Below are 27526 nucleotides of genomic sequence, written 5' to 3'. Positions count from 1 at the left end.
CAGCCCATGAATTTACAGTAACTGGAGGCTTTTTGCCAAGAACGGGCAGCTTTACCATCATAGAAAATAAAGAGCCTCATCCACAACTACCACAAAAGACTCCAAGCTGTCAATGATGCTAAAGGGGGGCAATACACAGTATTAAGTAACTGGGGTATATAAACTTTTGATCATGGTCAATTGGATAGTTTCTGTTGTCATTATGATTTAAAAAGAGGAAACACAGTTGTTTGACAATAAATGGCTTCACACAACCACCAAAGAGTGAAAAAAAATAGTTTTTATGTTATCATTCATATTCTCTGAAAAATGGCCAACAAATATATATCTAAAAAAAAAAAAAATCTGTGAGGGTATGTAAACCTTTGAGCAAAATTGCATGTACGTGATTTCTTTTTTAAATAAATTTACTAAAATCTACAAGAAACTTTTTCACATTGTCATTATGGGGTATTGTGTGTAGAATTTTGAGGGAAAAAAATGTAATCTCATCCAGTTTAGAATAAGGCTGTAAAATAAAAAAATACAGAAGAGGTGAAGAGCTGTCAATACTTTCCGGATGTACTGTAAAAGTGTGTTGCTCTTGATTAAACTCTGTACAGTTTCTGTTAATTTTGCACTTGACTACAGTGGTTGGATAACAGTGGCATTACAGCACTGATAATGTAATTGATGTATATTGTAAAGTTCATATTTGTGCATTCTATGTATATGCCTATGCAGTATATCACTGTCTGCATGTTGACATAGTGATGACTTTTGAATTCGTAAATCTGAGGCCGGTTTCTACCTCCTTCAGCCGAGTGACACAGAACCTTACCAAAAGCCTTCTATTTATTATTTTAATCTTGCAGTGTTATAAAAGTGACAGACATTCTCTTTCTGAAATTTAGGTTTATGTTAGTTGTATGTGTGAAACCTGAAAACGTATTTAACATTCAAAACAGAAAAAACAAGCTTCTGAACCATTTTCAGAACTTTTACGTACATGAAATTCTAATATAGCCAGACAAATTCTGTGAACTGATAAATTGAAAGTAAAAACACAAATGACAGATAAATTTATCTAGAAGCCACATTAGTCATCACAAACGTCAAGTGAAACTAGATGTTCTCAGTACATTTGGAACCAATAGTCACTATATGTTGCATTTTTTACTGTGTCCCTTCACTTTTGTTTTCAGCTGTGACTTTAGAGGCCAAGCTTTGCTTCATCTTCAGCTTCTGCTCAGCTCTCTGTTTCTGTACTTCCTTAAAAACCTGTGAAGACACAAATGTTCCACTGTCAGAGTTGTCAGAAAATGACATTCTACTGTGAAAATGCTAACGTGGACACTCACGCAATATGAACCATGATTTCACTCCAAAAACATCTTTGTTTGTAACATAATGAAATAATTTCAAGCTGAATCTCTTGATCTTAAATCAATACTGATGTCACAAACAGACGTGTAGTGCAGAATAACAGGGCAGTTGGTTTGTTACCTGAATACAAAAGGCCTTCTTGGCCAGCCAGCGACGAGTGGCCCGTCTGTAGTACTCTGGAGGGAAGGTGTATGTGATGCCAAGCTGCTCACAAACCTTCTCAAAAGCTTCATAGTGAACCAATCTCAGTTTTTTCAAAAGCTTCTTCCTGCGGTCCACAGCCAACAGCATCTTCCTCTTATTAGCTTTGTCCTGGGATTAAATAACACATGGATAAATGAGCTCTGTGCAGGCTTGATGGGGGAAATGAGTGAGGCAAAACAGGTCGAGGTAGCACCCAAATGTACCCATCATCTATGTACTTAATTACAGTGCATCTGGAAAGTATCCACAGCTCTTCACTTTTCCCCCACATTTTGTTATGTTACAACCTTATTCTGCAGTCGATGAAATTATAAATTCTACACACAATACCACATAATGACAATGTGAAAAAATTGAGATTTTTCCAAATAAAAAAAAACAAAAAAACAAAACAAAAAAAAAAAAAAAATAAGAAATCACACATACCATGTGTGTACTATTTGCCATGAAGCTCAAAACTGAGCTCAGGTGCATCCTATTTCCACTGATCACCTATGAGTTGTTTCTACAGCTTAACTGGAGTCCACCTGGGGTAAATTCAGTTGACTGGACATGATTTGGAAAGGTACACACCTGTCTACATATAAGGTCCCACAGTTGACATTACATGTCAGAACACAAACCAAGCATGAAGTCAAAGGAATAGTCTGTCAACCTTCGAGACAGGATTTTCTTGAGGCACAAATCTGGGGAACGGTACAGAAACCTTAAATTTATGGTGCTGTGAAGGTCCCAATGAGCACAGTGACCTCCATCTTCCATAAATGGAAGAAATTCAGATCCACCAGGACTCTTCCTAGAGCTGGACACCCGTCTAAACTGGGCCATCAAGAGAGGTGAGTGGGAGACGTCGTGTCGGTCAGGGAGGTGACCAAGGACGTGATGACCAGTCTGTCAGAGCTCCAGCATTGCTCTGTGCAAACAGGAAAGCCTTTGAGAAGACAACCATCTGTGCAGCAATACACCAATCAGGCCTGTGTGGTAGAGTAGCCAGACGGAAGCCACACTCTAATAAAAGGCACATGGCAGCCCACCCGGAGTTTGCCAAAAGGCACCTGAAGGACTCTCAGACCATGAGAAACAAAATTCTCTCGTCTAATGACACAAAGATTGAACTCCTTGGTGTGAATGCCAGGCGTCATGTTTGGAGGAAACCAGGCACCATCCTTACAATGAAGCATGGTGGTGGCAGCATCATGCTGTGGGGATGTTTTTCAGCAGCAGCAACTGAGAGACTAGTCAAGATTGAGGGAAAGACGAATGCAGCAATGTACAGAGACATCCTGGATGAAAACCTGCTCTAGAGCGCTCTTGAACTCAGACTGGGGGACAGTTCATCTTTCAGCAGGACAATGACCCTAAGCACACAGCTAAGATATCAAAGGAGTGGCTTCAGGACAACTCTGTGAATGTTCTTGAGTGGCCCAGCCAGAGTCCAGACATGAATCCAATTGAACAATCTCTGGAGAGATCTGAAAATGGCTATGCACTGATGAATAGCTTGAGAGGTGCTGCAAAGCAGAATGAGGAAAAGTACCCAAACATAGGTGCATAAAGCTTGTGGCATCATATTCATGAAGACTTGAGGCTGTAACTGCTACCAAAGATGCATCAACAAAGGGCATGAATACATATGTCCATGTGATTTCTAAGATTTTCATTTTTCATGAATTTGCAAAAAGTAAAACCTTTTTTCGTGTTGTTATTACGGGGTGTTGTGAGTAGAATTTTGAGGGGAAAAATGAATTTACACCATTCTTTTTTTACTCCATTTTGGAAAAAGGCTTATAACATAAAATGTGGAAAAAGTGCAGCGCTGTGAATACCTTCCAGATGCACTGTACATTCATGAAAGTACGTCAGTATGCAATCCTCAGCATGTCAAAATAAGTCACAAAAACTGTCATGTGTGGCAATGACAGCGTATGTTCTCATTTCATGTGGGGGAGTACGCACAGGATATCCTGTAGTGCTCATGAGCATCACACTAGAGGAAGACGAGGGAGGAAATGTGGAGGAACACAGACATGAAAGGTGTTGTATATTATGTTGTGGGACACAAGTCCTTTCTGAAAACTGTCACCATCACAAGTCTAGATGAGGGCTGTGAACTAACAATACTAAGGGGAAAAAATGGGGGAAATAAACTGCGATTAATATCAGCCAAAGCATGCATTACAACAATATTAGCATACTGAATAACCAAATAAATGCTAAATCACCTTAAAGGACGTGGATTTAAAACATGTTAAGTATCTTCAATTTAATATGGAACTTGTGATGTAGAGTTTATTTAATTACTTTCACCACCGTGAACTACTGGAGCAGTCTGGCTTCATCCCCAAAAAGACAACCATTGACTGCAGCTTAGCTCTGTGAGTACTCACTGAACACAAGTATGAATATCATATTTTTACATCTGCCAAGGACGTAATAAAATCATTGGTGCTTATTTATTTGTCTGTTTGTTAGCAGGATTACGTCAAAACTACTGAACGTATTTTGATACAATTTTCACCACAGATAGATATTAGGCTATACAAGAACCCATTAGATTTTGGAGGTGACCCGGAACCAGATCTGGATTCTGGGTCAAGATTTCGCTTTATATAGGATTTGTTTCAAGTTTCACTTCATACGACTTTGAAGGATTACTGTTAAAAGAATGTCAAAACTACTGCACAGATTTTATTTCCACCACAGATATATATTAGGCCAAGGAAGACTCCTTTAAATTTTGGAGGTGATCTGGATCCGGATACAGATTCTGGATCAAGTTTCAATTTATTTAGGTTTTGAAGGATTACGTCAAAACTACTTCACAGATTCTCACCAAATTTTCCACCACAGATACATTAGGCCATGGAAAACTCCATTAAATTTGGGAAATTTTGACCCAGATCTGGTTTCTGGGTCAAGATTTCCCTTTATATAGGATTTGAAGGATTACTTCAAAACTACTTCATGGATTATCACCAATGCTGCATCACAGATAGATTATTAGGCCATGGAAGACGCCACTGAATTTTGGGGGTGATCCGGAACCAGATCTGGATTCTGGATCAAGATTTCCCTTTATATAATTAAGCGCTGTAACTAGGTTTAAGGATATGATTCCTTCTTTATGTTCTCTAATGCCATATACCAACACAGTGCAGAGTAGCTACCTAAACTCTGTAAGTGAGATAGAGTATCTCGTCAATAGTTTTACATCCTCATTGAAGACAACTTTGGATGCTGTAGCTCCTCTAAAAAAAGAGAGCTTTAAATCAGAAGTGCCTGACTCCGTGGTATAACTCACAAACTCGTAGCTTAAAGCAGATAACCCGTAAGTTGGAGAGGAAATGGCGTCTCACTAATTTAGAAGATCTTCACTTAGCCTGGAAAAAGAGTCTGTTGCTCTATAAAAAAGCCCTCCGTAAAGCTAGGACATCTTTCTACTCATCACTAATTGAAGAAAATAAGAACAACCCCAGGTTTCTTTTCAGCACTGTAGCCAGGCTGACAAAGAGTCAGAGCTCTATTGAGCTGAGTATTCCATTAACTTTAACTAGTAATGACTTCATGACTTTCTTTGCTAACAAAATTTTAACTATTAGAGAAAAAATTACTCATAACCATCCCAAAGACGTATCGTTATCTTTGGCTGCTTTCAGTGATGCCGGTATTTGGTTAGACTCTTTCTCTCCGATTGTTCTGTCTGAGTTATTTTCATTAGTTACTTCATCCAAACCATCAACATGTTTATTAGACCCCATTCCTACCAGGCTGCTCAAGGAAGCCCTACCATTATTTAATGCTTCGATCTTAAATATGATCAATCTATCTTTGTTAGTTGGCTATGTACCACAGGCTTTTAAGGTGGCAGCAATTAAACCATTACTTAAAAAGCCATCACTTGACCCAGCTATCTTAGCTAATTATAGGCCAATCTCCAACCTTCCTTTTCTCTCAAAAATTCTTGAAAGGGTAGCTGTAAAACAGCTAACTGATCATCTGCAGAGGAATGGTCTATTTGAAGAGTTTCAGTCAGGTTTTAGAATTCATCATAGTACAGAAACAGCATTAGTGAAGGTTACAAATGATCTTCTTATGGCCTCGGACAGTGGACTCATCTCTGTGCTTGTTCTGTTAGACCTCAGTGCTGCTTTTGATACTGTTGACCATAAAATTTTATTACAGAGATTAGAGCATGCCATAGGTATTAAAGGCACTGCGCTGCGGTGGTTTGAATCATATTTGTGTAATAGATTACAATTTGTTCATGTAAATGGGGAATCTTCTTCACAGACTAAAGTTAATTATGGAGTTCCACAAGGTTCTGTGCTAGGACCAATTTTATTCACTTTATACATGCTTCCCTTAGGCAGTATTAGACGGTATTGCTTACATTTTCATTGTTACGCAGATGATACCCAGCTTTATCTATCCATGAAGCCAGAGGACACACACCAATTAGCTAAACTGCAGGATTGTCTTACAGACATAAAGACATGGATGACCTCTAATTTCCTGCTTTTAAACTCAGATAAAACTGAAGTTATTGTACTTGGCCCCACAAATCTTAGAAACATGGTGTCTAACCAGATCCTTACTCTGGATGGCATTACCCTGACCTCTAGTAATACTGTGAGAAATCTTGGAGTCATTTTTGATCAGGATATGTCATTCAAAGCGCATATTAAATATGTAGGACTGCTTTTTTGCATTTACGCAATATCTCTAAAATCAGAAAGGTCTTGTCTCAGAGTGATGCTGAAAAACTAATTCATGCATTTATTTCCTCTAGGCTGGACTATTGTAATTCATTATTATCAGGTTGTCCTAAAAGTTCCCTAAAAAGCCTTCAGTTAATTCAAAATGCTGCAGCTAGAGTACTGACGGGGACTAGAAGGAGAGAGCATATCTCACCCATATTGGCCTCTCTTCATTGGCTTCCTGTTAATTCTAGAATAGAATTTAAAATTCTTCTTCTTACTTATAAGGTTTTGAATAATCAGGTCCCATCTTATCTTAGGGACCTCGTAGTACCATATCACCCCAACAGAGCGCTTCGCTCTCAGACTGCAGGCTTACTTGTAGTTCCTAGGGTTTGTAAGAGTAGAATGGGAGGCAGAGCCTTCAGCTTTCAGGCTCCTCTCCTGATTATCGGATTATCTTTTTAGATAACTTTAAAAACCATTATCGGACCAATTATCTTCCGATTAATTTTTGTCCGATAACTTTTAAACCGATAAACAAAATAAACAAAGCTGAACAGTGACAAGCATTTTTAAAATTAGTTCAGCACCCACCAGTTAAAAGTTTTGAATAGTTGCATAGTTATAACCTTTGCAAACAGAAGAGAACTGCTTGTATAAAAAGCATCTCAATCCTCTGCAAACAAAGGACAAATGGCCCCAAAAGAAAAAAAACAAAACATTTCCTTTAACACCATACCAATATGCTGGCAATATGACCTAAGTCATCCAGAGGCATACATTTTTAACTTATGGTTCAAATTTTAACCAAACTAATTTTGGACAAGTTATTTAAAATTACTGTCATGTCTGAAGTTTCATAAAGTAAAAATATCAGATATATGTTTTAGTTTTAAAGTAATGTGCTAATTTTTAAGGTTTTGTGAGCACATGCTCTGCCCCGCAGTGCATTTTGGGTAGGATGATGTAATCTCAGTACGTCACGACAGGACAAATGCATTTCAGACACTCTGTTCAGGCTCCACGGACAACAGCATTAAACTCTAGTGCCTAAAACTCTCTTGAATATATTCTCTGCGTTTATAGACGATTTTTTTTAATTGCGTTTGTTAAATTCCACGCATTTTAAATGTGAGCAGACAGGGATTATCTAGAATTTGTTTTGAAAGCCTCTACTGCCATCTAGCATCTACTGGCCAGTAGTGTTCATGGCAGTGTCTGGGAATCAGTAGATGGCAGTGTTCTATTTATTTTGACCCTGGTTATGTCAGATGATTGTCAAATCAACTTTTTTGCTTTGCAAATGGCTTTTTTTTTTTTTACAAATGAAGTTTAAAAACAAAACAACTGCAAAATAATAATAATAATAATAAGAACATTATTACAAGACAGCTCTGCAGTGTTTGCACAGGCACAGTGCGAACGGTTGGATGCTGCTTGTAGCTTTCAGCAGCAGGATAACATCACGACGGCCGACCACAATAATATATCAAACAGGTTTGATTCTCATTCGACCATACGATCGGCGATCAGGAGGTGGTCGTCAGATGTTGACCGCAGCTTGATACTCCATGAACACTACACAATGCAGGACGCACAATTAACCTGAAACTTGGTCCAAAAAATTCCTGCATGAAAAATCCATCTCGCACACTGTAAAGCACATTTTACAACATCAAATGAATGTTGTGTGGAGAGAATGTGCGCAAACATGCGCACATTCTCTCCACACGCAAAAAATTTTGCGATGACACTTCCAGGGCTCCGTAAAAATGCCTGTTTTTACAAATAAAAAAATGGAATATTTTACAAAAGCACATTTAAACACCAACACAGGACAGACGTCACATTAACGTGTTGGTTTACATAATGAATGACTGAACCAATCAGTGTTTAGCAGAGGCACATTTACCCAGAGTCCTTTGCGATCTGTCTCTTTGTTACAAAATGTCACAATTAGTGCATTATTCAACATTAAAATATATATGTTAAATTTTAACTTTGTACAAATGACAGAATTGACATTAATGGAGTTATTCTATCGGTATTAATGTTATTTATAAATCAACACCATAACTCAATATGACTATTTTTTCAAGACCTCCGCATGACCGGAGCTTTGTTGTTGATAGAGAGCTGGTTTTACAACTGCTCTTAGGGTGCCTCTGTGTTGGGAGGGCTATAATAAACAAGAGCTTCCAGCAGGGGCAGACTGTTGAAATAAAAAAGTGTGGTCTTATCGTTTGGGTCTGTTGTTATTTTTAATATTATTAGAAGCTATTAAATTTGTTTTACTAGTAATTGTAAATGTGCCAGAGATAAAATTGGAATTTACGTTATCGGTTATCTGTAACGTCCGATACATTTTTGGGTGGTTTATTGTTTTATCTTTATTGAAGATAACTTTTCAGCCATCTGATTTTCTATCGAAGTTAGTTTTTTGGTTATCTGTGCCCACCACTGTGTGTGTGTGTGTATGTATATATATATATATATATATATATATATATATATATATATATATATAGTGAGGAACATAAGTATTTGAACACTGCGATTTTGCAAGTTCTCCCACTTAGAAATCATGGAGGGGTCTGAAATTGTCATCTTAGGTGCATGTCCACTGTGAGAGACATAATCAAAAAAAAAAAAAAAATCAGAAATCACAATATATGATTATTTTAATAATTTATTTGTATGTTACTGCTGCAAATAAGTATGTGAACACCTACCAACCAGCAAGAATTCTGGCTCTCACAGACCTGTTAATTTTTCTTTAAGAAGCCCTCTTATTCTGTACTCTTTCCTGTAATAATTGCACCTGTTTGAACTTGTTACCTGTATAAAACACACCTGTTCACACAATCAATCACACTCCAGCCTGTCCACCATAGCAAGACCAAAGAGCTGTCTAAGGACACCAGGGACAAAACTGTAGACCTGCGCAAGGCTGGGATGGACTACAGGACAACAGGCAAGCAGCTTGGTAGAAGACAACAACTGTTATGATTATTTATTAGAAAGTGGAAGAAACACAAGATGACTGTCAATCTCCCTCGGTCTGGGATTCCATGCAAGATCTCACTTTGTGGGGTAAGGATGATTCTGAGAAAGCTCAGAACTACACAGGAGGACCTGCTCAATGACCTGAAGAGAGCTGGGACCACAGTCACAAAGATTACATTAGTAACACATGATGCTGTCATGGTTTAAAATCCTGCAGGGCAGCAAACAGGTGCAATTAATACAGGAAAGAGTGCAGAATAAGAGGGCTTCTTAAATAAAAATTAACAAAATTCATACTTGTTGGTTGGTGTTCAAATACTTATTTGCAGCAGTAACATACAAATTATTAAAAAAATCATACATTGTGATTTCCGGATTTTTTTTTTTTTTTTGGATTATGTCTCTCACAGTGGACATGCACCTAAGATGAAAATTTCAGACCCCTCCATGATTTCTAAGTGGGAGAACTTGCAAAAATCGCAGGGTGTTCAAATATTTTCCTCACTGTAACTCCCATGGATGACCCCCCCCGACCAAAGTTTTTTCTCAACGGATTTACCCTGATCGTGGAAATGGCCCAGAAACCCAGAAAAACTCCACAGAAAATTCTCATCCCTGCAATATAATCAAAATTCATGGTGTCTGGAAACAGTAGAATTTCCACCCATGTTTGTTGAAATTCAAGCAGGATGCTGGGAAGGAAATTTAACCCTCTGGGGCTAAGACCAAGCTTTACAAAATTACTGTATAAATAACTTTTGAATGATATGAGATAGAAACTTACTTTTTTTTTTTTTGCTGAAAAGTTAACTCCGCGGACTTTCGAGCCAGCCATTGGCCATCTTTGTACTCTTCATAGACGTTGTATGATGACGTGCGCAATGTGAGCATCCAATCGGAATTGGTTCACCGTCACATGGTTTTCCAAAATCCAATCGTAGGGCAGATTTACCTCACGTGAAAAGCCAAAGATCGTTTTCAGGAGTGATATGTTATTAGTTGGCCCGTTTGAGTAGCTCACTGTGTGATCCAGTGAGCACATACTATTAGTACATATTCAGTGCGCCCTGCGCCATTATGCACAGCGATCAGTGAAAGCAGGAGCACACAGAGAGCCTCTGATGACAATCTCACATGCTGAAACAAAGAGTGTGTAACTATCAGGATTGCTCCACTAGTTTGCATGTGAATGTTACTGGATAACTCTGTTGCTTTCTCGTCATAAAGCACTGTTTACCATATCAATGCACAACAAAACGCATAGACCATTTTGTATACATTGTTCAAAATGTGCATTTGTGTTATTGTTTGAACCTTTTTGTTGTACAGTCTTTCACATAAGACCTCAAATTACCTTTATAAAGTGTCAAAACAGTTGTTTATTATAGTTTGAGGTGTGTTTTGAATAAATGTGTGGAAAATTATTTTTCGCTTTATTTGTTCCTTGCCTATTTTTGATTGTAAACCTTTATTACACTTATAGAACACAACAAAAACATATATATTCTGAAAGCACAGGTTGTCCGGAAAAAAGAGACATAAAACTTGATTGTGGGATGCAGGGAGAGCTGTTAACAGCAATAATAAAACATTTATGCCAGGCGAGTGAACTGTCCAAAAAATGCCCTCAGACCCCAGAGGGTTAAACTGATCTCACAAACGATACAGACATGGAGGAGAGGACAGCTGAACGTGGCAGACCAGCGAAAGTGACTGAAAGTGCAAGAGAAAGATGAAACGCTGAGGAAGAGCGAAAGCGAAGGAGGCAGCTCATAAACATAGGTGATCAGAGGACACATGTCGAAGGCTCGGGAGAGGATGGCTCTCGAGAGGGCGGAGCAGCTCTCGTGTGGCCAATCAGGACAGTGTTTTACAAAAGCTTTTTGTTGACAAATCCAGAAGGCAAATAACAGGGCACAGCAGTCTTGTTCAGTGTTGCCACAGTTACTTTGAAAAAGTAATCCAATTACTGATTACTCCTTGGAAAATTAACTTAGTTACTTTAATGATTTCTCAAATTTAAAAGTAACTACGTTAGACTGCTAGTTACTTAACTGGTTACTTTCAGCAGCTGCCGACAACCCCCCCCCCCCCCACCGTCACCTCATCATGAAAATGATACCCGTTTTGTCAATACTCACTTTATAGCCAGCCTTTCTTGACTTCAATGAACATAAATACTTGTTTATAAAAAAATAAAATAAAGACATCTTTCTTGACCTCATATTTAACTGTTGACAGCATTGTAACGGTAAAACTTACAATTTCTAACCTACATTGTTTATAAATGGAACTATCAAACTCTTTGTAACATTTTCTCACATTTAAATTCTTTCTAAACATTTTAGTTGTTGAAATTATTATTATTATTATTGTAAGTAGTATTGGTAGTAGTAATAGCATTAAAAAATGTCTTCAAAAGTGGACCTTTAATGTAGGGCTGTTGTGTGGATCCACGCCCCGCCCCCCTCTCCCCCACCCACATGGATTCGCCCCTGGCTGAGAGTTAAGGCGCATTTGGGTGAAAAGAAAAAAACAAACAAAAAAAAAACCAAACGTTAGTATGTGCTCGTCGCAGATAATCTGTTTTTAATGAGGACATGCACAGAGTTTTACAGGAAAAAAGCATAAAAATGTCTTTGTAAAACCATAGCTCTGAGCATTACCACACAGAGGCAACTGTTCAACTCGGAGCTGAGCTGCACAGTGGATGCTGCTCTGTGCAGCAGCTCACTGAAAGCTGGCAGTTCAGACCTCCCCTGCATCTCGCCGGGACACCTGTTTTAAAGCTGCGATCGACCCACAATACAAACATAATAGCACAGTGACTCAGAGAAGTAACTTTAATCTGATTACTGATTTAGAAAGATTAACACGTTAGATTACTCATTACTGAAAAAAGCAGTCAGATTAGCGTAATGCGTTACTAAGTAACTGGTCTCATTTGAACCCTGCGTGATATCGCAGGATTTGACCACTTGACCACTATATTGCACAACGGAGTACCTGTGCTCCGTTGTGCAATATATACACAGCATAAATGGTGTACTGTTTTGTTTTCGGCTGCAATCACCGAAGCAGTTGTGAAAAGTTATTTTTTTCTGGTTCCCAGTAGAGAAGAAAGAACGAGGCGAGTGAGAGATGTCATGTTGGTAAGTGTTAGCCTACACAGCTAACCAGAGTAGCTCCGTTCTCTTGCCTGCAAAACCACCTCAACACATTTGGGTTCGGGCTTACAAACAAACTGCAACACATGTCCACACATCGTCACATTTTCTTTGCGTGTAATTTGCCCAAAAACCCACAGAAAATGCCATGGTTTGTACCCCGGAAGAAAATTACATCATATGCGTCATATTTTACTCCTTTAGCGCCCGCCCTCAAATGAGACTGGAGTCATTTCAAGTTACTTTTGTTTACAAATTAAAACCATAGGTGAAAACTGTTTTGTGTTTGATGTCTACTGCCACACGTCTGGCGCACTATATGTTGAATGTAAATAACTCTTCCTTACAGCAGTGGGCAGGGAGCACAAAGACAGAAGCTCCGACTCGTTTGTGTTGGGTGTGTGATTACCTTTGATTCTACTCAGAAGCGTCAGTGGTGCTTAAACTCAAAACTGGCTTGTCAGTAGATGACAGTGTCTCGGAGCCAATACTAAAAGTCATCAGTTACCTGTAGCTTCCGCTAAATTTTTTACTGGTTTATCGGTTTAGCGTTATAAAACTTAACTTTTCAGTTAGCGGATTAGCGGCTATCAAAGCTAACTTTGTGGTCAGCTGTGCCCACCACTGGATTTAGGTAGAAACTAAATGTCAGTTCTGTGAAATCTGAAGAACTGTATAGCTTTAATTCCCAAGCACTTCACAAACCATTTGCTAGTATCATTTGACAAATCAACCGCAGTCACAACTCAGAGACAGAAGACATCAATTATTTCCAAAAGCTGTGAGATCAGACAAACCCTTGGAGGCTGGCCTGCTGCTGTGGAAAGCCCTCACCTCATGGATAGAAACCGACATCAGAGATAAGTCCAGAAGGATGTGGCCATTGATTATGACTTTAAGGAAGTGTTTAAATTACCCAGCACAACTGAGTGACTGGCCAAGAATTCAACGTGTATCTGTACAAGTATTCTTTGTAGTGTTATTTCTTTTCTCCATGGTCTAGTCTTATAAAAAGCAAAATCTCAATATACTGCAATACATGTGGAATCCAAATTCTCCAGTACTGGAATACGCATTGGGTCGGCACCCGTTTACCGCGATCCATATCGTATTGGGAGCAAACTGTATTGTCCCAGCCCTAATTTTGATCCAGAAGATTCTCAAAGCACTTCACAATGATGGCTTACATTAATTTTCCCAGCCAAGTTTGGAACACATTTTTACAGCGAAGTGGACAGCAATAATGTAGATTGTCTTGTTCAAGGACACAGACAAGTACCATGAGCAGGAGTCAAACCCAGGTCTACATACTGGCAGACCAGCTCCTTATCCACTGAGTTACCTGCTCTACAGTGATGTGTTTTGCTCTCTCTTTCGCCACAGAGAGAAACACTGTTCATTCCATGTCCTAACTTCTTTTGACACGAACTCTGTTCACTAGACAGAGACATGAAATAAAATCCTCTACAATCCTCCAATCCTATAATTACTCACCTTGTGATGCTTTTGTAGGTGTTCACGGCAGTTTCGGATCATTGTTGTCAACTCAGCCACTAAAAAACAAGGAAAGAAAAAAGCAATTTATACAACATGCAATTAAAGGATGAACAGACTTTTCTGTAATAACTCTAGTCACTGAAACACTGATTAACATCTGATTCCTCAACTCAGTTTAGAGAATAGCTTTGACTCGTAAAAAACATTTAAAAACAGTTGTTTATGAAAGAATGAATGAATGAATACCAAGGTAGCCAACACGGTAAGTATAAATAAATCTACCATAAACTCAAAACAACAATAAAATAACTCTAGAAGCCTCCTTTGTAGATTGGTGGCACAACCACATTTGAAAAATATGGCCACCTGGGTGCATTTTTTTTTTCTAATATACTGGTTTACAGCCAATCTTACATCAGGTCAGTGGGATAAGAGTTGGGCTACCAATTTGGAGGCCTGAGTTTGATTCCTCATCACACCACCTGTCTGTGACACCTCATCTGCATCATCTGAGTGCACTCAGCAGTAAGCGGGTACCGGCATTCGCTAGGCAAGTAATCTGTGAAGGACTGCTGTCCTATCCAGCTTTAGCTGATACAAAAGACATGCATCTCGGCATGACTCTCTGATGGTCCATTTTCGCTTTCTGTGCGGCCTCTTCAAAAACAGTGCCGTAGACAACACTTGGTCATGCCTCCATATATACACCATCAGGGAGTTCAGACAGACACTCTCTGGAGCGTTGTACTGACCTATGCACCTGTGCTTTCATCACCTTGAACTCCACAGTCAGGGCTTTAACTGGGAGCTGTAGCTTCATTCCTCTACCATACAAGCTGATGTAATGATAAATACTGACAAACACCACAATCACCAGTTTTATTGCAGTATGCATAGAATGTGCAGAACTGCAACTTTTTTTCTGCATATTATGCAGAGTTTTATCATATTCAACCAACTTCCCCTTAGAATTCTAGTCGATAGCCAATATATGCCTACAGTTCAGACTTAGTTTTGTTTAGCTGTTGATGTAATGAGTGATTTTGGTCCAATTTTGTGTCCCCAAAACTGTGTCAGACCAAAAAGTGATTGTTGTTATTCTTCTTGAATTAGCGAGTGCTGTGTGTCAATCCTGGAGAGTCCTGGCTTGTGCACAAAAGGGGACACACCATACATGGCACGATAACAGTGAGGAAAGCAGAGACCTGAAACACTTTTTTATTTATCCACAAATTGATAAAATTTATCAGTGATTGCCGAATATTTTATGTGGACATTTAATAATAATTACACATTAAACAGAAAGAGAGAAAAAAAAAAAAAAACAACAGTTGGAAATTATATTATGGTTTACTGTGAAAGTCCTTTCATTACTCCAAATACATTTTGATGTAGTCAGCTCAAGACAGTGCAATTCCGTGCATGTGTATGATGGGTAAGGAGATCAGGTCTTCAGCCTGTCATGTGATTGAAACATATGATTGTGACTGCAAAGCAGGAACTCACCCCTGACCTCCACTGAGTCACGATCAGTAGGATCCCTCTGGACTTTCGCTATGAGCTGTTCTTTTTTAACCTCAACTTTATCCCTCTGGAGATATATAAGAAGAACAAAAGAACAAAATTCTTATAAGTCCACATAATTAAAATGGTAGTTCATTTTTACCATCAACTCAAGTGAAAAAAATAAACACACAGTCCAAAAAACAAACAAAAAAAAAACAACAAAAAAAACAATAAGGACAGACGAACATACCTTACTTGCCAACTCCAAAGAAAGAAGTCGCTTGACAATATCATCAGTTCTATTAACAGAAAAGTCAGTCAAAGTCGGCTTTATTGTCAATTCACATGTACTAGACATACAAGGAATCGAAATTTCGTTTCTCACCTTCCCTCTGTGATGACAGGACAAGACATTTCGACAATAAGGACAGTAAAGTGCAAAAGTATTTACAGTGTAGTGTCTGAGGTAGTAGTAAAAGTGTAAAGTGCAGAACTGCAAACCATTCAGTATTTGTAGCAGCAGCAGATTTTTGTTAAGACAGTGTGCAAGGGAGTGATAAAGTGAAAGTGCAGGACATTGGTCATGGGAAACAGATTATATCTTACAAAATAGTTGGTTCTTTTGTGTTTGATAACCCACATTAATTCATACTTTTGTCCACATTTATTTTATACGTATTTGTTAATACTGTTACTGTAGGTTTAACTACGCTATTATACTTTATACACTAATTAACATTTTTGTTTATCGTGTTAGCTTGCTGGGTACGGTTGGATTATTAACGGCTAATTTAGCTCTTCTACTATAACTACATTATTTTCGCTATTTACAATTTTATTTTACATGGTGTAGCTTTTTAATGATTCATCAGTTTATGTGTTCCATTAAAGATATCAACATATAGTACCTAAGATCTTAGGTTTCCATTTTATAGCATAATGATTATACTTTTTATTTTCCTATAGTAGGCTAACAGAGTTACTTTAGATAGATAGCAGTACACACACACGCACGTGTATATACACACACACACACGCACGTGTATATACACACACACACACGCACACGCATATACACACACACACACGCACACGCATATACACACACACACACGCACGTGTATATACACACACACACACGCACACGCACGTGTATATACACACACACACGCACACGCACGTGTATATACACACACACACGCACACGCACGTGTATATACACACACACACACGCACGTGTATATACACACACACACGCACGTGTATATACACACACACACGCACGTGTATATACACACATATATATGAAAATTCAGTAAGGTATATATTGTATTCCAATTCTGAGGTGGAACTATGCTAGTATATAAAGGTATATCAAAAAAGGAAGAGTAAAATAGGGTAGAGTAGAGCTGAGCCACTTAGGTGCCTGGTCTTGAGAACCAGGGATGTTAGGTTGAAAAGCTTTTTTATGCCATGGGAACTCTCCCTACACCCAAGCGGCTCAAGAAAAAGGTATATATAATAAATAATAAGACATAAGAAGGATAAGACATCACAGGAGAAGATTGTAGTATAGGTAATTTAGTATGTAGACTAGTCGTAAAATTAAATATAGTTAGTAGGCTAAGCTATAAATCTGGTATTTTATTGTAGAAACAAAAGCTATGAGTGTGTGAGTGTACTGCTATCTATCTAAAGTAACTCTGTTAGCCTACTATAGGAAATAAATCATATATATATATATATATATACATACATACATACATACATATATACATATATACATACATACATACATACACGATGTCTATTAGAAAAGTATCCGACCTTATTATTTTTTTCAAAAACCATATGGATTTGAATCGTGCGATTGCGTCAGACAAGCTTGAACCCTTGTGCGCATGCGTGAGTTTTTCCACGCCTGTCGGTTGCATCATTCGCCTGTGAGCAGGCTTTGAGTGAGGAGTGGTCCAGCCCCCCAGCGAAGCCTCCACTCCTCTTTCCATGACAAAAACTCCTATAACAGTGGAATGTGCCATTCATTTCCAAACTGGACGCTGTGTTTTATCCGGGACGTCGTCTGACTAGCACAGGAATTGTGAAAAGACGTGGACATCAGCACTTTTTCGGCACATTGAGACAGACGTGCGGAGGAATTCCGCACGTTGCGGCGGTGCCGCATGGCGCAAAGCAACGCCGTGATGAAGCCTCACGGGACATGTTCTGGCATGTCCAGGCACATCCACAATTTCTCGGATAATTACTTGATGGAAAAACCACCGACAGCTGTCTGAACGCCATCTCAAAGCCGTCCTGTGAGACCAAAACGGAGGTGGTTTTGTCTCGCTCCAGTAGCGAATCCATCGTGACGCACGAAGCCTCCGCTCGGCTTTCCATGACAAAATCTCTTGTTAAAAGTGAAATCTGTTGGAAAATGGTTGATGTCCAGCTCTTGTGATAACCAGAGAAATGGCACACGATGGTCACGGATCCAGACAGCCATCCGTTTAGAAATGAAATGGTCGTTCAGCCTGTCGATGGCGGCTTCGGAGCGCGGCACGCCCCACAGCCGCTGGGGGCTGTCCTTAAAGTGACAGTGACACTCCTTATTCTCTACCAAGTCCGTAACATTTTCACCAAAAGCCAGATAAATTTTTCTAATGGTTTCCAGCTGCCAGTCTCTAACAGTTTCTGAAAAAATTCTGATGGAAAAAAAGCCCAAATCATTCCACCATTTCCTGGCAATGAAAATCCGACGGGAGGGCTGGACCACTCCTCACTCAAAGCCTGCTCACAGGCGAATGACGCAACCGACAGGCGTGGAAAAACTCAGGCATGCGGGTGAGGGTTCAAGCTTGTCTGACGCAATCACACATGATTCAAATCCATATGGTTTTAATAAGGTAGGATACTTTTCTAATAGACCACACATACATATATACACACACATATACATATATACACACACATATACACATATACATATAGCATGAGTGCAATGATACACATTCTTTTATTTTACTTGCATAAATCAATGTGTGCCCATACGTTGCAGCGAGGGGAACAGCTGAATATTCCTTCTTCAGCATAGTGGGAGGAATGTCGCTCAGTTGGCTTTCCGGCACTGGAGGTGAAAATGTTCGGACAAAAAGTGAGCATGGAAATTCACAGGTGTCAACATGTGATTAGAGATGACATGACAATGCTCCCTACCACATATAGTCAGATCCAGGCCACCGCAGGGGTGCTCTATTATTATTTGCCTTATTTTGAAGAGATTTTCAATCAGCTATGCTTCCTGTTGTGCTCTAACCAGTGCAGCAAGTGTTAAAAACACATCCAATAACTGCAAACCAGTGTGGACAAACTACTAAATGCTCGTACAACAGAGCCGCACCCCACTGATGTTACTTCTCCTGAAACTGCACACAGTAGTTGGTATGCAGATGATCGTAATGCTATCCACAGCTGCTTTGGGCTTTGTATGCTTCAATACAGTGCACCTGGAAAGTATTCACAGTGCGTCACTTTTGCCACATTTTTATGTTACAGTATTATTCCACAAGTGATTTCCAAAATGGATAATTTTTTTCCCTCAAAAATTCTACACACAATGCCCCATAATGACGATGTGAATAAACTTTTTCTTTTTAAGATTTTTGCAATTTAAAAAAAAAAAAAAAACCCCAACAACTAATACATCACATTTACATAAGTATTCACAGCCTTTGTCATGAAGCTCAAAATTGAGCCTAGGTGCATCTTGTTTCCACTGGTCATCCTTGAGGTGTTTCTACAGCTTAACTGGAGTCCACCTGAGGTAAATTCAGTTGATTGGGCATGATTTGGAAAGACACACATTTGTCTACATATAAGGTCCCACAGTTGACAGTGCATGTCACAAACCAAGCATGAAGTCAAAGGAATTGTCTGTAGACCTCTGAGACAGATTGTCTCAAGGCACAAATCTGAGGAAGGGTACAGAAACATTTCTGCTGCTCTGAAGGTCCCAATGAGCACATTGACCTCCACCATCTGTAAATGGAAGAAGTCCAGATCCACGAGGACTCTTCCTCGAGCTGGCCGCCCAACTAAGCAATTGGGGAAGAAGGGCCTTAGTCAGAGAGGTGACCAAGAACCCGATGGTCACTCTGTCAAAGCTCCAGCATTCCTCTGTGGAGAGAGGAGAACCTTCCAGAAGGACAGGCTGCTCTGCAGAAATCCACCAATCAGGCCTATATGGCAGAGTGACCAGACAGAAGCCACTCCTCAGTAAAAGGCACATGGCAGCCCACCTTGAGTTTGCCAAAAGGCACCTGAAGGACTCTTAGACCATGAGAAACAAAATTTACTGGTCTGATGAGATAAAGATTAAGTTTAAGTGTGATAAAGATTAGGTGTGAATGCCAGGCGTCACGTTTGGAGGAAACCAAGCACCATCACTACAGTGAACCATGGTGGTGGCAGCATCATGCTGTGGGGATGTTTTTCAGTGGCAGGAACTGGGAGACTAGTCAGGATTGAGGGAAAGATAAATGCAGCAGTGTACAGAGAAATCCTGGAAGAAAACCTACTCCAGAGTGCTCTTGACCTCAGACTGGGGCAATGATTCATCTTTCAGCAGGACAACAACTCTAAGCACACAGCTAAGATATCAAATGATTGGCTTCAGGACAACTCTGTGAATGTCCTTGAGTGGCTTAGCCAGAGTCCAGACCTGAATCTGATTGAACATCTCTGGACAGATCTGAAAACGGCTGTGTACAGATGCTAGTCGTCCAACTTGATGGAGCTTGAGAGGTGCTGCAAAGAGGAATGGGCAAAACTGCCCAAAGATAGGTGCACCGAGCTTGTGGCATCATACTCAAGAAGACTTGAGGCTATAAATGTTGCCAAAGATGCATCAACAAAGTACTGAAAAAAGGGTGCGTCTACTTAAGTACATGTGATTTGTTAGTTTTTTTATTTTTATTTTTAATAATAAAAAAAACTTTGTCATATGGTCATTATGGGGTGCTGTGAGTAGAATTTTGAGGGAAAAAAATGAATTTCATCCATTTTGGAATAAGGCTGTAACATAAAGAAGTTGTTTAAAAAGTGAATTGCTGTGAATACCTCCGGATGCACTGCATTTCAAAGTTCTACTTGATGGTCATTAAACATCGGATTGCCATCATCACCTTTGTATCTTTTGACTCCTTCATATGTCCAGTCAGAGTCAATATGCTGGGAAACTTGCATATACATCGCTAACAGCTGGCAGTGCTAAATGCTTCAAAGTCCAACATCTACACCAGGGGTGGGCAACTTGTTCCTGAAAGGGCCAAGAGGGTGCAGGTTTTCTTTGCAGCCACTGACTCCACCAGGTGATTTCACTGATTAATATCACTTTGAGCAGATGGAATCAGTTAATCAGTGAAATCACCTGGTGGAGTCAGTGGCTGCAAAGAAAACCTGCACCCTCTTGGCCCTTTCTGGAACAAGTTGCCCACCCCTGATTTACACCACAGCTATCCCACTTAGATCACTAATTTGATGTTGCTTCTTCTCAAAGACGTCATGGTCACAGGCTTACAAAGCTTAAATAAACTTGTGCAGCTTTCTCGTAGACATGCACACAAACATTATGAACAACGGGACTGCAAAATCGATTGAGTAAAAATAAATACACTGATAAATAAAACAAAACAGATGTTGATGAAGCAATGCTTTGTGGGTCAATTTTTTCCTTTATGCGAAAGGGAGAATTAGGGAATAACCCTGTTGTGTCTGATGACTTGTGGATGTTCATGGTGTTATACGGTCGCAAATAGCTGGTAAAACTCCTTGTGAGACCGTATAACCAGCATGAACATCCGCAAATTATCAGACACAAGGGGGTTATTCCCATTGCAATTTAATTCCATCGTTTGCATAGTTTATTTTTCCGTAGGTAATTCGGTTGGCGAGGTTTACCATTGAGCCGAGGCAATGTCGCTCCAACAGCGGTCAGGGCACAGACTAATCCATCAAATGTGAAACTGTAATTCTGTATCAGAATACACATCTATACGTTCGTATGGTAGCTTAAATTCACCCATTTCGGCAGCGGCGGCGCTACGTGACTTTCTTTCACTGTCAGCTAACAGCGCTAAAAGCGAGCAGCGCGCGCAGCCAGTGTTCTGTCGAACTGTCCGTCTCGTTGCATGAATCAACAGTTCCGCTTCCCGACAATATTCCACAGAGGACAGGAATGACATCTCATCAGAACACCGGTCAGGGCGCAGAGTAATACATGTGAAACGGTGGAATATTTTGCCACCGTTACTCCAATATCATACAGTCTGAAATCTCACATGCTTAACTAATCAGATTTGCGGAAAAAATGTAATTGGATTAGAATTAAGCATACCTGTCTCTTTTTTTGGTGGTTGAGCATAGTGTCTCACTGGTGGATGGATAGCAAAACATCTCGACCCTGAGGGAAGAAAAAAAATAGCCACTTATGCATTTGTACATGTAGATCAGAAACATCCAAGAAAAACAACCAATGCTAAATTATATCAGTTTCAATCCCATACAGTTTTTTGTTTTGAGAAGTGATTGCCGTGCCTGTGGCCTGTTTATCGAGTCACCATACCCATCTCTGTCACGTATACTGAGCTCTTATCCCATGCTATTTGAACATAATACACACGAGGACAAAATTATCAGCATCCCTATATTTTATGTACACATTTTAAAACATGGTCAAAAATGAATGCAAAGAAAGCAAATTTGTTTCATCAACATATTTTTTAAAAATGTGCAAAGTTTTTTGGCAACAGGAACTACTTCATTATGAGGCTGTGGTGTAACAGACAAAAGTGGATGCACTATGCACAGTTTCTCCAATCATAGCCACAGAAGCCTATCACTTCTTCAGAGCTGTCATGAGTGTCTTGGTGGCTTCCCTCACTGGTCTTCTTCTTGAAAGATCACTCAGCTTTTGAGAACTGCCTCCTCCAGACAAATTACCCATACAGTACCATACTGTTCGTCCTACTTAGATTATGTCCTCCTTCTTTTCTTTCGATTGTTCCTGTTTGCGATCGCCACAGCAGATCAATCGTTTCCATCTCACCCTGTCCTCTGAATCCTCCTCTGTCACACCAACCACCTGCATGTCCTCCCTCAGCACATCCTAACGTCATCCAAATACAGCTAAATTCAGTAATCTTTCAATAATGTGAGAGCGTATAGATGTGCTCAGCACCCTAACGTGGAGTGCAGTGTGAGTGCAGGCCAGCAGGTGAGCGGGAAAAGTCATGCACAGGCATGGTCCAAGGCACCCCAACCTAGTGCCAGTATGCCCAAACAGTTTGAGGGGTAATACATGCTGCTAATGGAAAAAGCCCAGCAGTCTTGATCACAAACTGCCCAAGCTGAGATACTGATTAGAACAGTTCTGAGGAGCGGAGCTCAGCTATCTGAGAAGCTAGATAACACAACACTGTGCAGTGGTGTGCAGTAATTTGCTTTCTACTATCACTATCATCAGAACATCAAATGATTCTATTTCCTGTGAAACTGATATTTTCTTCCCCTAAACACATACACAGAGCCCAAAAAATGACACTGTTCTGCTGTTGCAGTGTTTCTCACCATTATAATAGTTTCTGCTAAATGTTTACTGTTTTGATGCTCAAAAACAGTTGACAGACTACTGCCAAAACAAGACAAGATTTGGTGGCAGATATCTGCCTGCAGCAGAAAGTGTCAAAAAGGTGTCAAAATTTAGTACAACACACTCTTAACACAAAACTTTCTTTAAACTGTTTTGCGGCATATGTTTAATTCACAGAACCTTTCAACATGACCTTCACACAAAAAGTGCAAGGAGATATAATATTATTATGGCGAACAATTTTAAAGAGCCGACAAAGCTCCAGTCTTCACACTGCTGTCTTCTTCTATGCCAGTCTGTGGGACAGCAGCCTTCAGCACTGGTGGGCTGAACTTGTGACATCTAACAAATCAAGTTGTGCTGTGAGAGGAACTTTGTTACAAACCAGAAAGTAGCTATTGATATTTTAAAAGAGCGGCATGGGCTAACAGCCAATCAGTGACTGACGTCAGGGGCCACTGGCTCGATACAATGAACCCTTCACGCACGTCAGTGGGCAAAATAAATTAAAGTAATTCAAGATTTTTAATGTTTTGTAATCTACTGTAAAAGACAACTTGAGGCATATGAAGCAAACTAAACCATCAGAATCAAAAACCCATCAAAACTGAATTGTGGAGAAATAAAACATTTCATTTGCCCTGTTTTGGACTGTATTTTCCTTGACCTTTGACCAAAGTACTCCAAAATCTGGTCACCTCTAGAAATTGATTCAAGTTATAGTCCCACCTACTTTCAAGGAAATAGAGCATAAAAGGTCCTCTCTGTGGAAAGTATGACAGTGTGGTACTGAAGGATCATTCACTGCATGGCTGTGACCAGGTCCAAACTTAACGTTGCTCATAGGGTTGGACACCTAGAACATCTTTTCTCTTAGCAAGATGACATTGAACAGTTTTGCACTGCAACTGCAGTGCACTCTGTGTTCTGAATAAAAAGAAATGTGTCAAGTTGGACAGAACCTCTAATCAACTGAATATTAATGTAAGTAAGTCCCTTCGGTTTCTCCCTTGTTTTCACTTAAGGTGTCGCTACAGCAAATCTGAGGTGGATCTGCATGATAATATGGCACAAGTTTTATGCCGGATGCCCTTCCTAACACAATTCCACATTACATGGAGAATGGGCAGGGGTGGCCTTGAACCAGGAACCTTCTGCATTGGAAACAAGTGCCTTTCTGTGTGGAGTATACATGTTCTCCCCGTGTTTGTGTGGGTTCCCTCCGGGTGCTCTGGCTTCCTCCCACATCCAAAGACATGCAGGTTAGGTGGATTGGAAACTTTCAATTGCCCATAGGTGTGCACGCAGGTGTGAATGTTTGGATGTGTTTGTTTGTTTATATGTGAACCTGCGACAGACTAGCGTCCTGTCCAGGGTGTACCTCGCTTCACATCCATGACTGCTGGGATAGGCCCTGCGACCCTTAACTGGAGTAAGTGGTTGAAGATGAGTGACTGAAAGATCTGTGTTAATAATCGGAGTATTATGTGGGTAGAGCTAAAAAAAAAAAAACCTATTAATAAAGAATCGTTCATCAATCATAATAAAAGGTAACAGCATGAAATTATAAACGATACTGATCTTGAGATACATCATGCAATCCTAACTCTGAGGCCAGCATACCTGAAAGCAACAAATTCTCAGTGGGTGGATACACCTACTTTTGCTCCAATGGTCAGCATACTGAGGAAGTTACGGTTGCTGTGGTGGAGCGGCTCCTCCACACGCTGTCAGACAACACATCTGATACAGTGTGTCTTATGAGGCTCAGACTTATGTTGTGCCTGCCTTTCATTTATGCAACTACAAGTGAAGCAGACTAGACACACAACCTGTTAAATGCCTGAGTACAAAACGAGCAGTGACTTAGGGAGACGCAGAGACATTAATTGGACTCTGAGGAAACGTCAGACAGGACATCTTGGCCATGTGGTGCTGTGGTTTCTCTGGGCATGATCCAGCATTCAGATGCAGCATTGTTGAGGGCTCCAGCAGCTAGAGGACACCAAAGGAACACCCTCGTTTCACCTAACTGAGGCAGACAGACGGCTAATTTTGAGAAGTGGAGATGGGCTGGTTGACTACCTCGGTGGTTGCTGTCCAGGACCCAGGTCAGTTCCATAGTGTGCTGGATGTGGCCAAGTGTTGCAGCAGTGCATATGTTCTGTGCATTTTGCAAATCTGAACGCTTCCCGAATGGGACCTGGACCATGCTGGAATTGTGCTACTGTGTAAGTACGCAAAGTTGTGATCCAGATTTGGAAGTACTGTTCAAACTTACAAACATTACATGTAGTTTACAAAAAATTCTTCCCCAACCTAAACCTAACCCAGAATTTTAGAGCCTCCTTCCGACCCTGGAAGCACTTCCAGAAATGGCGGTCACATGTGGGAGTTTACAAAAAAATAAAATAACTAATAAAAAGGCAGTATTGTTCAATTTCCAGTCGTATCATACATTTGAGAGAAATCAAACCCTAACCTTTAATTTCAACCAAAACTACTGAAAAGAACGCCATGTGTAAGGTTGCTCGGCAGAATCCAAAAGCGCGTAGCTTCCCTTCTGGAACTGACGGTCAGATTCCGGAGGGTAGCATTCTGCGGTAAAAAACACTGGCGTCCCAGCTAACTGCTGTTAACATTCGTGACAGACAGGGAATAAACCTTCTATCGTAAATAAATACTCAACGTATGTGAAGGAAGCTTTTAGCAGCTCGTTAACTTACCACAGCTGAGTCTCCACATTAACGCAGAGCTGCATGTAGGGGAACAGAACGAGGGAAACAAAACGCCTACTGACGACTTCAAAACACTTCGCAAGGCTAAACCAGACAACATGTTTGAAAAATACCTCACAAATTTCGAAAATAAAGTGTCTAAAGGGAACAGCAGCTCGACCCTACACGAAGCTCGCCATCTTAACCAGAGAAAACTAGCAGAGCAAGAATCGAAGAATAGATTCACCGAGGCCAAAGATAACGATGCCAGAACACATCGATAAAGCAGACACCCACTGATCTGATCAGTGCAGACAACACGTTCCTGCCTTACAAAGCTAACAGAAGCGTTGTAGGAATACTGTTTTTATATAATCTGTGATATAGAATTGGTCTGATTTTTGTGCTGTGTGTAAGGCAGAAAATTAATTTAACGTAAAACCAATTGTGCTCGCACAAACACAAGTCACATGTCACAATCCCTTTCATTTTAAGAATCTTTTATTCCTTTTTTGAACAATAATAAAATACGTTAAAATTAAGTACGGTTAGGGTTAAAGTAATTAGGGTTAAAGTTATGATCAGGGTCAAGGTTAGGTTTAGGGTTGTGCAGGATCTGTGATGCAAGGCTGAGTAGGATTACTTTGAAAGAACACATGTGTGTATGTACATACATTTGGATTACTTGTATTTTGATTACTTTTGGATTACATTTCAAAGTGATCCTACCCAACTTTGGATGTTGGGTATCTTAAATAACATCTGTACTAATAGCATCCTATTAGTACAGATGTTACAGTGTCAGCAGACCAAGCAGCTCACCCCACACTTCCCTATCCTCGGTCAAGTCCTGTGACTCTTCCCCGGGGGATCCTTCCAGTTGGATATGCTCGTAAGCCCTCCTTCAGGGGACAACCTTTTCACTATATGCCTGAACCACTGCAGCTGGCTCTTTTTGTTGCGAAGTTCTCACCCTGTCCTTAATACATCAAAATGCTTTTATTTGTAAAATACATCTGCCCAGACTTCATATTGATTTCTTTTCAAGATTGTAGGAAATATGTCAGTCAGTCTGTCAGAGATGTACAAATGAAATCTTTCTCATTGTTGTGTTTGTTCCACTTCAGTCCCAGTTTCTGCAAAAGCAAAAAGGTGCAAATGTCATTTAAAATGAGGTGAAAACAACACAAATACAAAATGCAAATTTTGAGCATGATATATGAAAACAAATTTTTAAAACATTTTTGAATTCCTCATCTTGCCACTTCTTTTGTCGCAGACTCATAATTCACTATAATTTTCTTATAAAACAACAGTACAGCTGATTGTCTGTGAGTACCTTTTGTTCCTTGCATTAATAATTTTGAACCAAGACAAACAATCAAACAAGTTACAATCCATTTCTGAAAAATGTTTCATTACCCACTCAGGGGAAAAAATGACAACAACAACAATACTAGTCCTACAACTACCAATAATAATAATAATAATAATAATAATAATATTTATTGGGCACATAAGGTGGTTGTTTAAATATGGCTTAGTTTTATATGTTTATATTTTGTGAATTTACATTCATTAACCGCATAAAAAGATCGTTCCAAGAACGGGTGCAAATGGACCAGGTGTTTATATTTGCCTCACAATACTCTTTGTTAATGTGACAGCGGCACCTAGTGGAAGTGATGAACAATAGCAACGATTTTTTTCAATTCCTCT

At 39.8% G+C, this 27526-nt stretch overlaps 1 protein-coding gene across 1 annotated transcript; it reads right to left on the bottom strand.

Annotated features, from left to right (window-relative positions):
- Positions 1-965: 965 nt before the first annotated feature.
- On the bottom strand, positions 966-26027 carry mrps15 (mitochondrial ribosomal protein S15). The gene is made up of 8 exons (XM_034174066.1): positions 25817-26027; positions 21837-21902; positions 18494-18569; positions 15696-15744; positions 15446-15530; positions 13937-13995; positions 1486-1677; positions 966-1260 (listed from the first exon to the last, which is right to left on the bottom strand). The coding sequence occupies exons 1-8, from the start codon at positions 25926-25928 to the stop codon at positions 1156-1158; spliced, it is 744 nt and encodes a 247-aa protein (XP_034029957.1). The 5' UTR covers positions 25929-26027; the 3' UTR covers positions 966-1155.
- Between the last annotated feature and the right edge of the window lie 1499 nt (positions 26028-27526).

Source organism: Thalassophryne amazonica, chromosome 7 (genome assembly GCF_902500255.1).
Source record: "Thalassophryne amazonica chromosome 7, fThaAma1.1, whole genome shotgun sequence".
Classification (NCBI taxonomy): domain Eukaryota; kingdom Metazoa; phylum Chordata; class Actinopteri; order Batrachoidiformes; family Batrachoididae; genus Thalassophryne; species Thalassophryne amazonica.
This window is presented reverse-complemented; position numbering and strand designations above follow the sequence as displayed.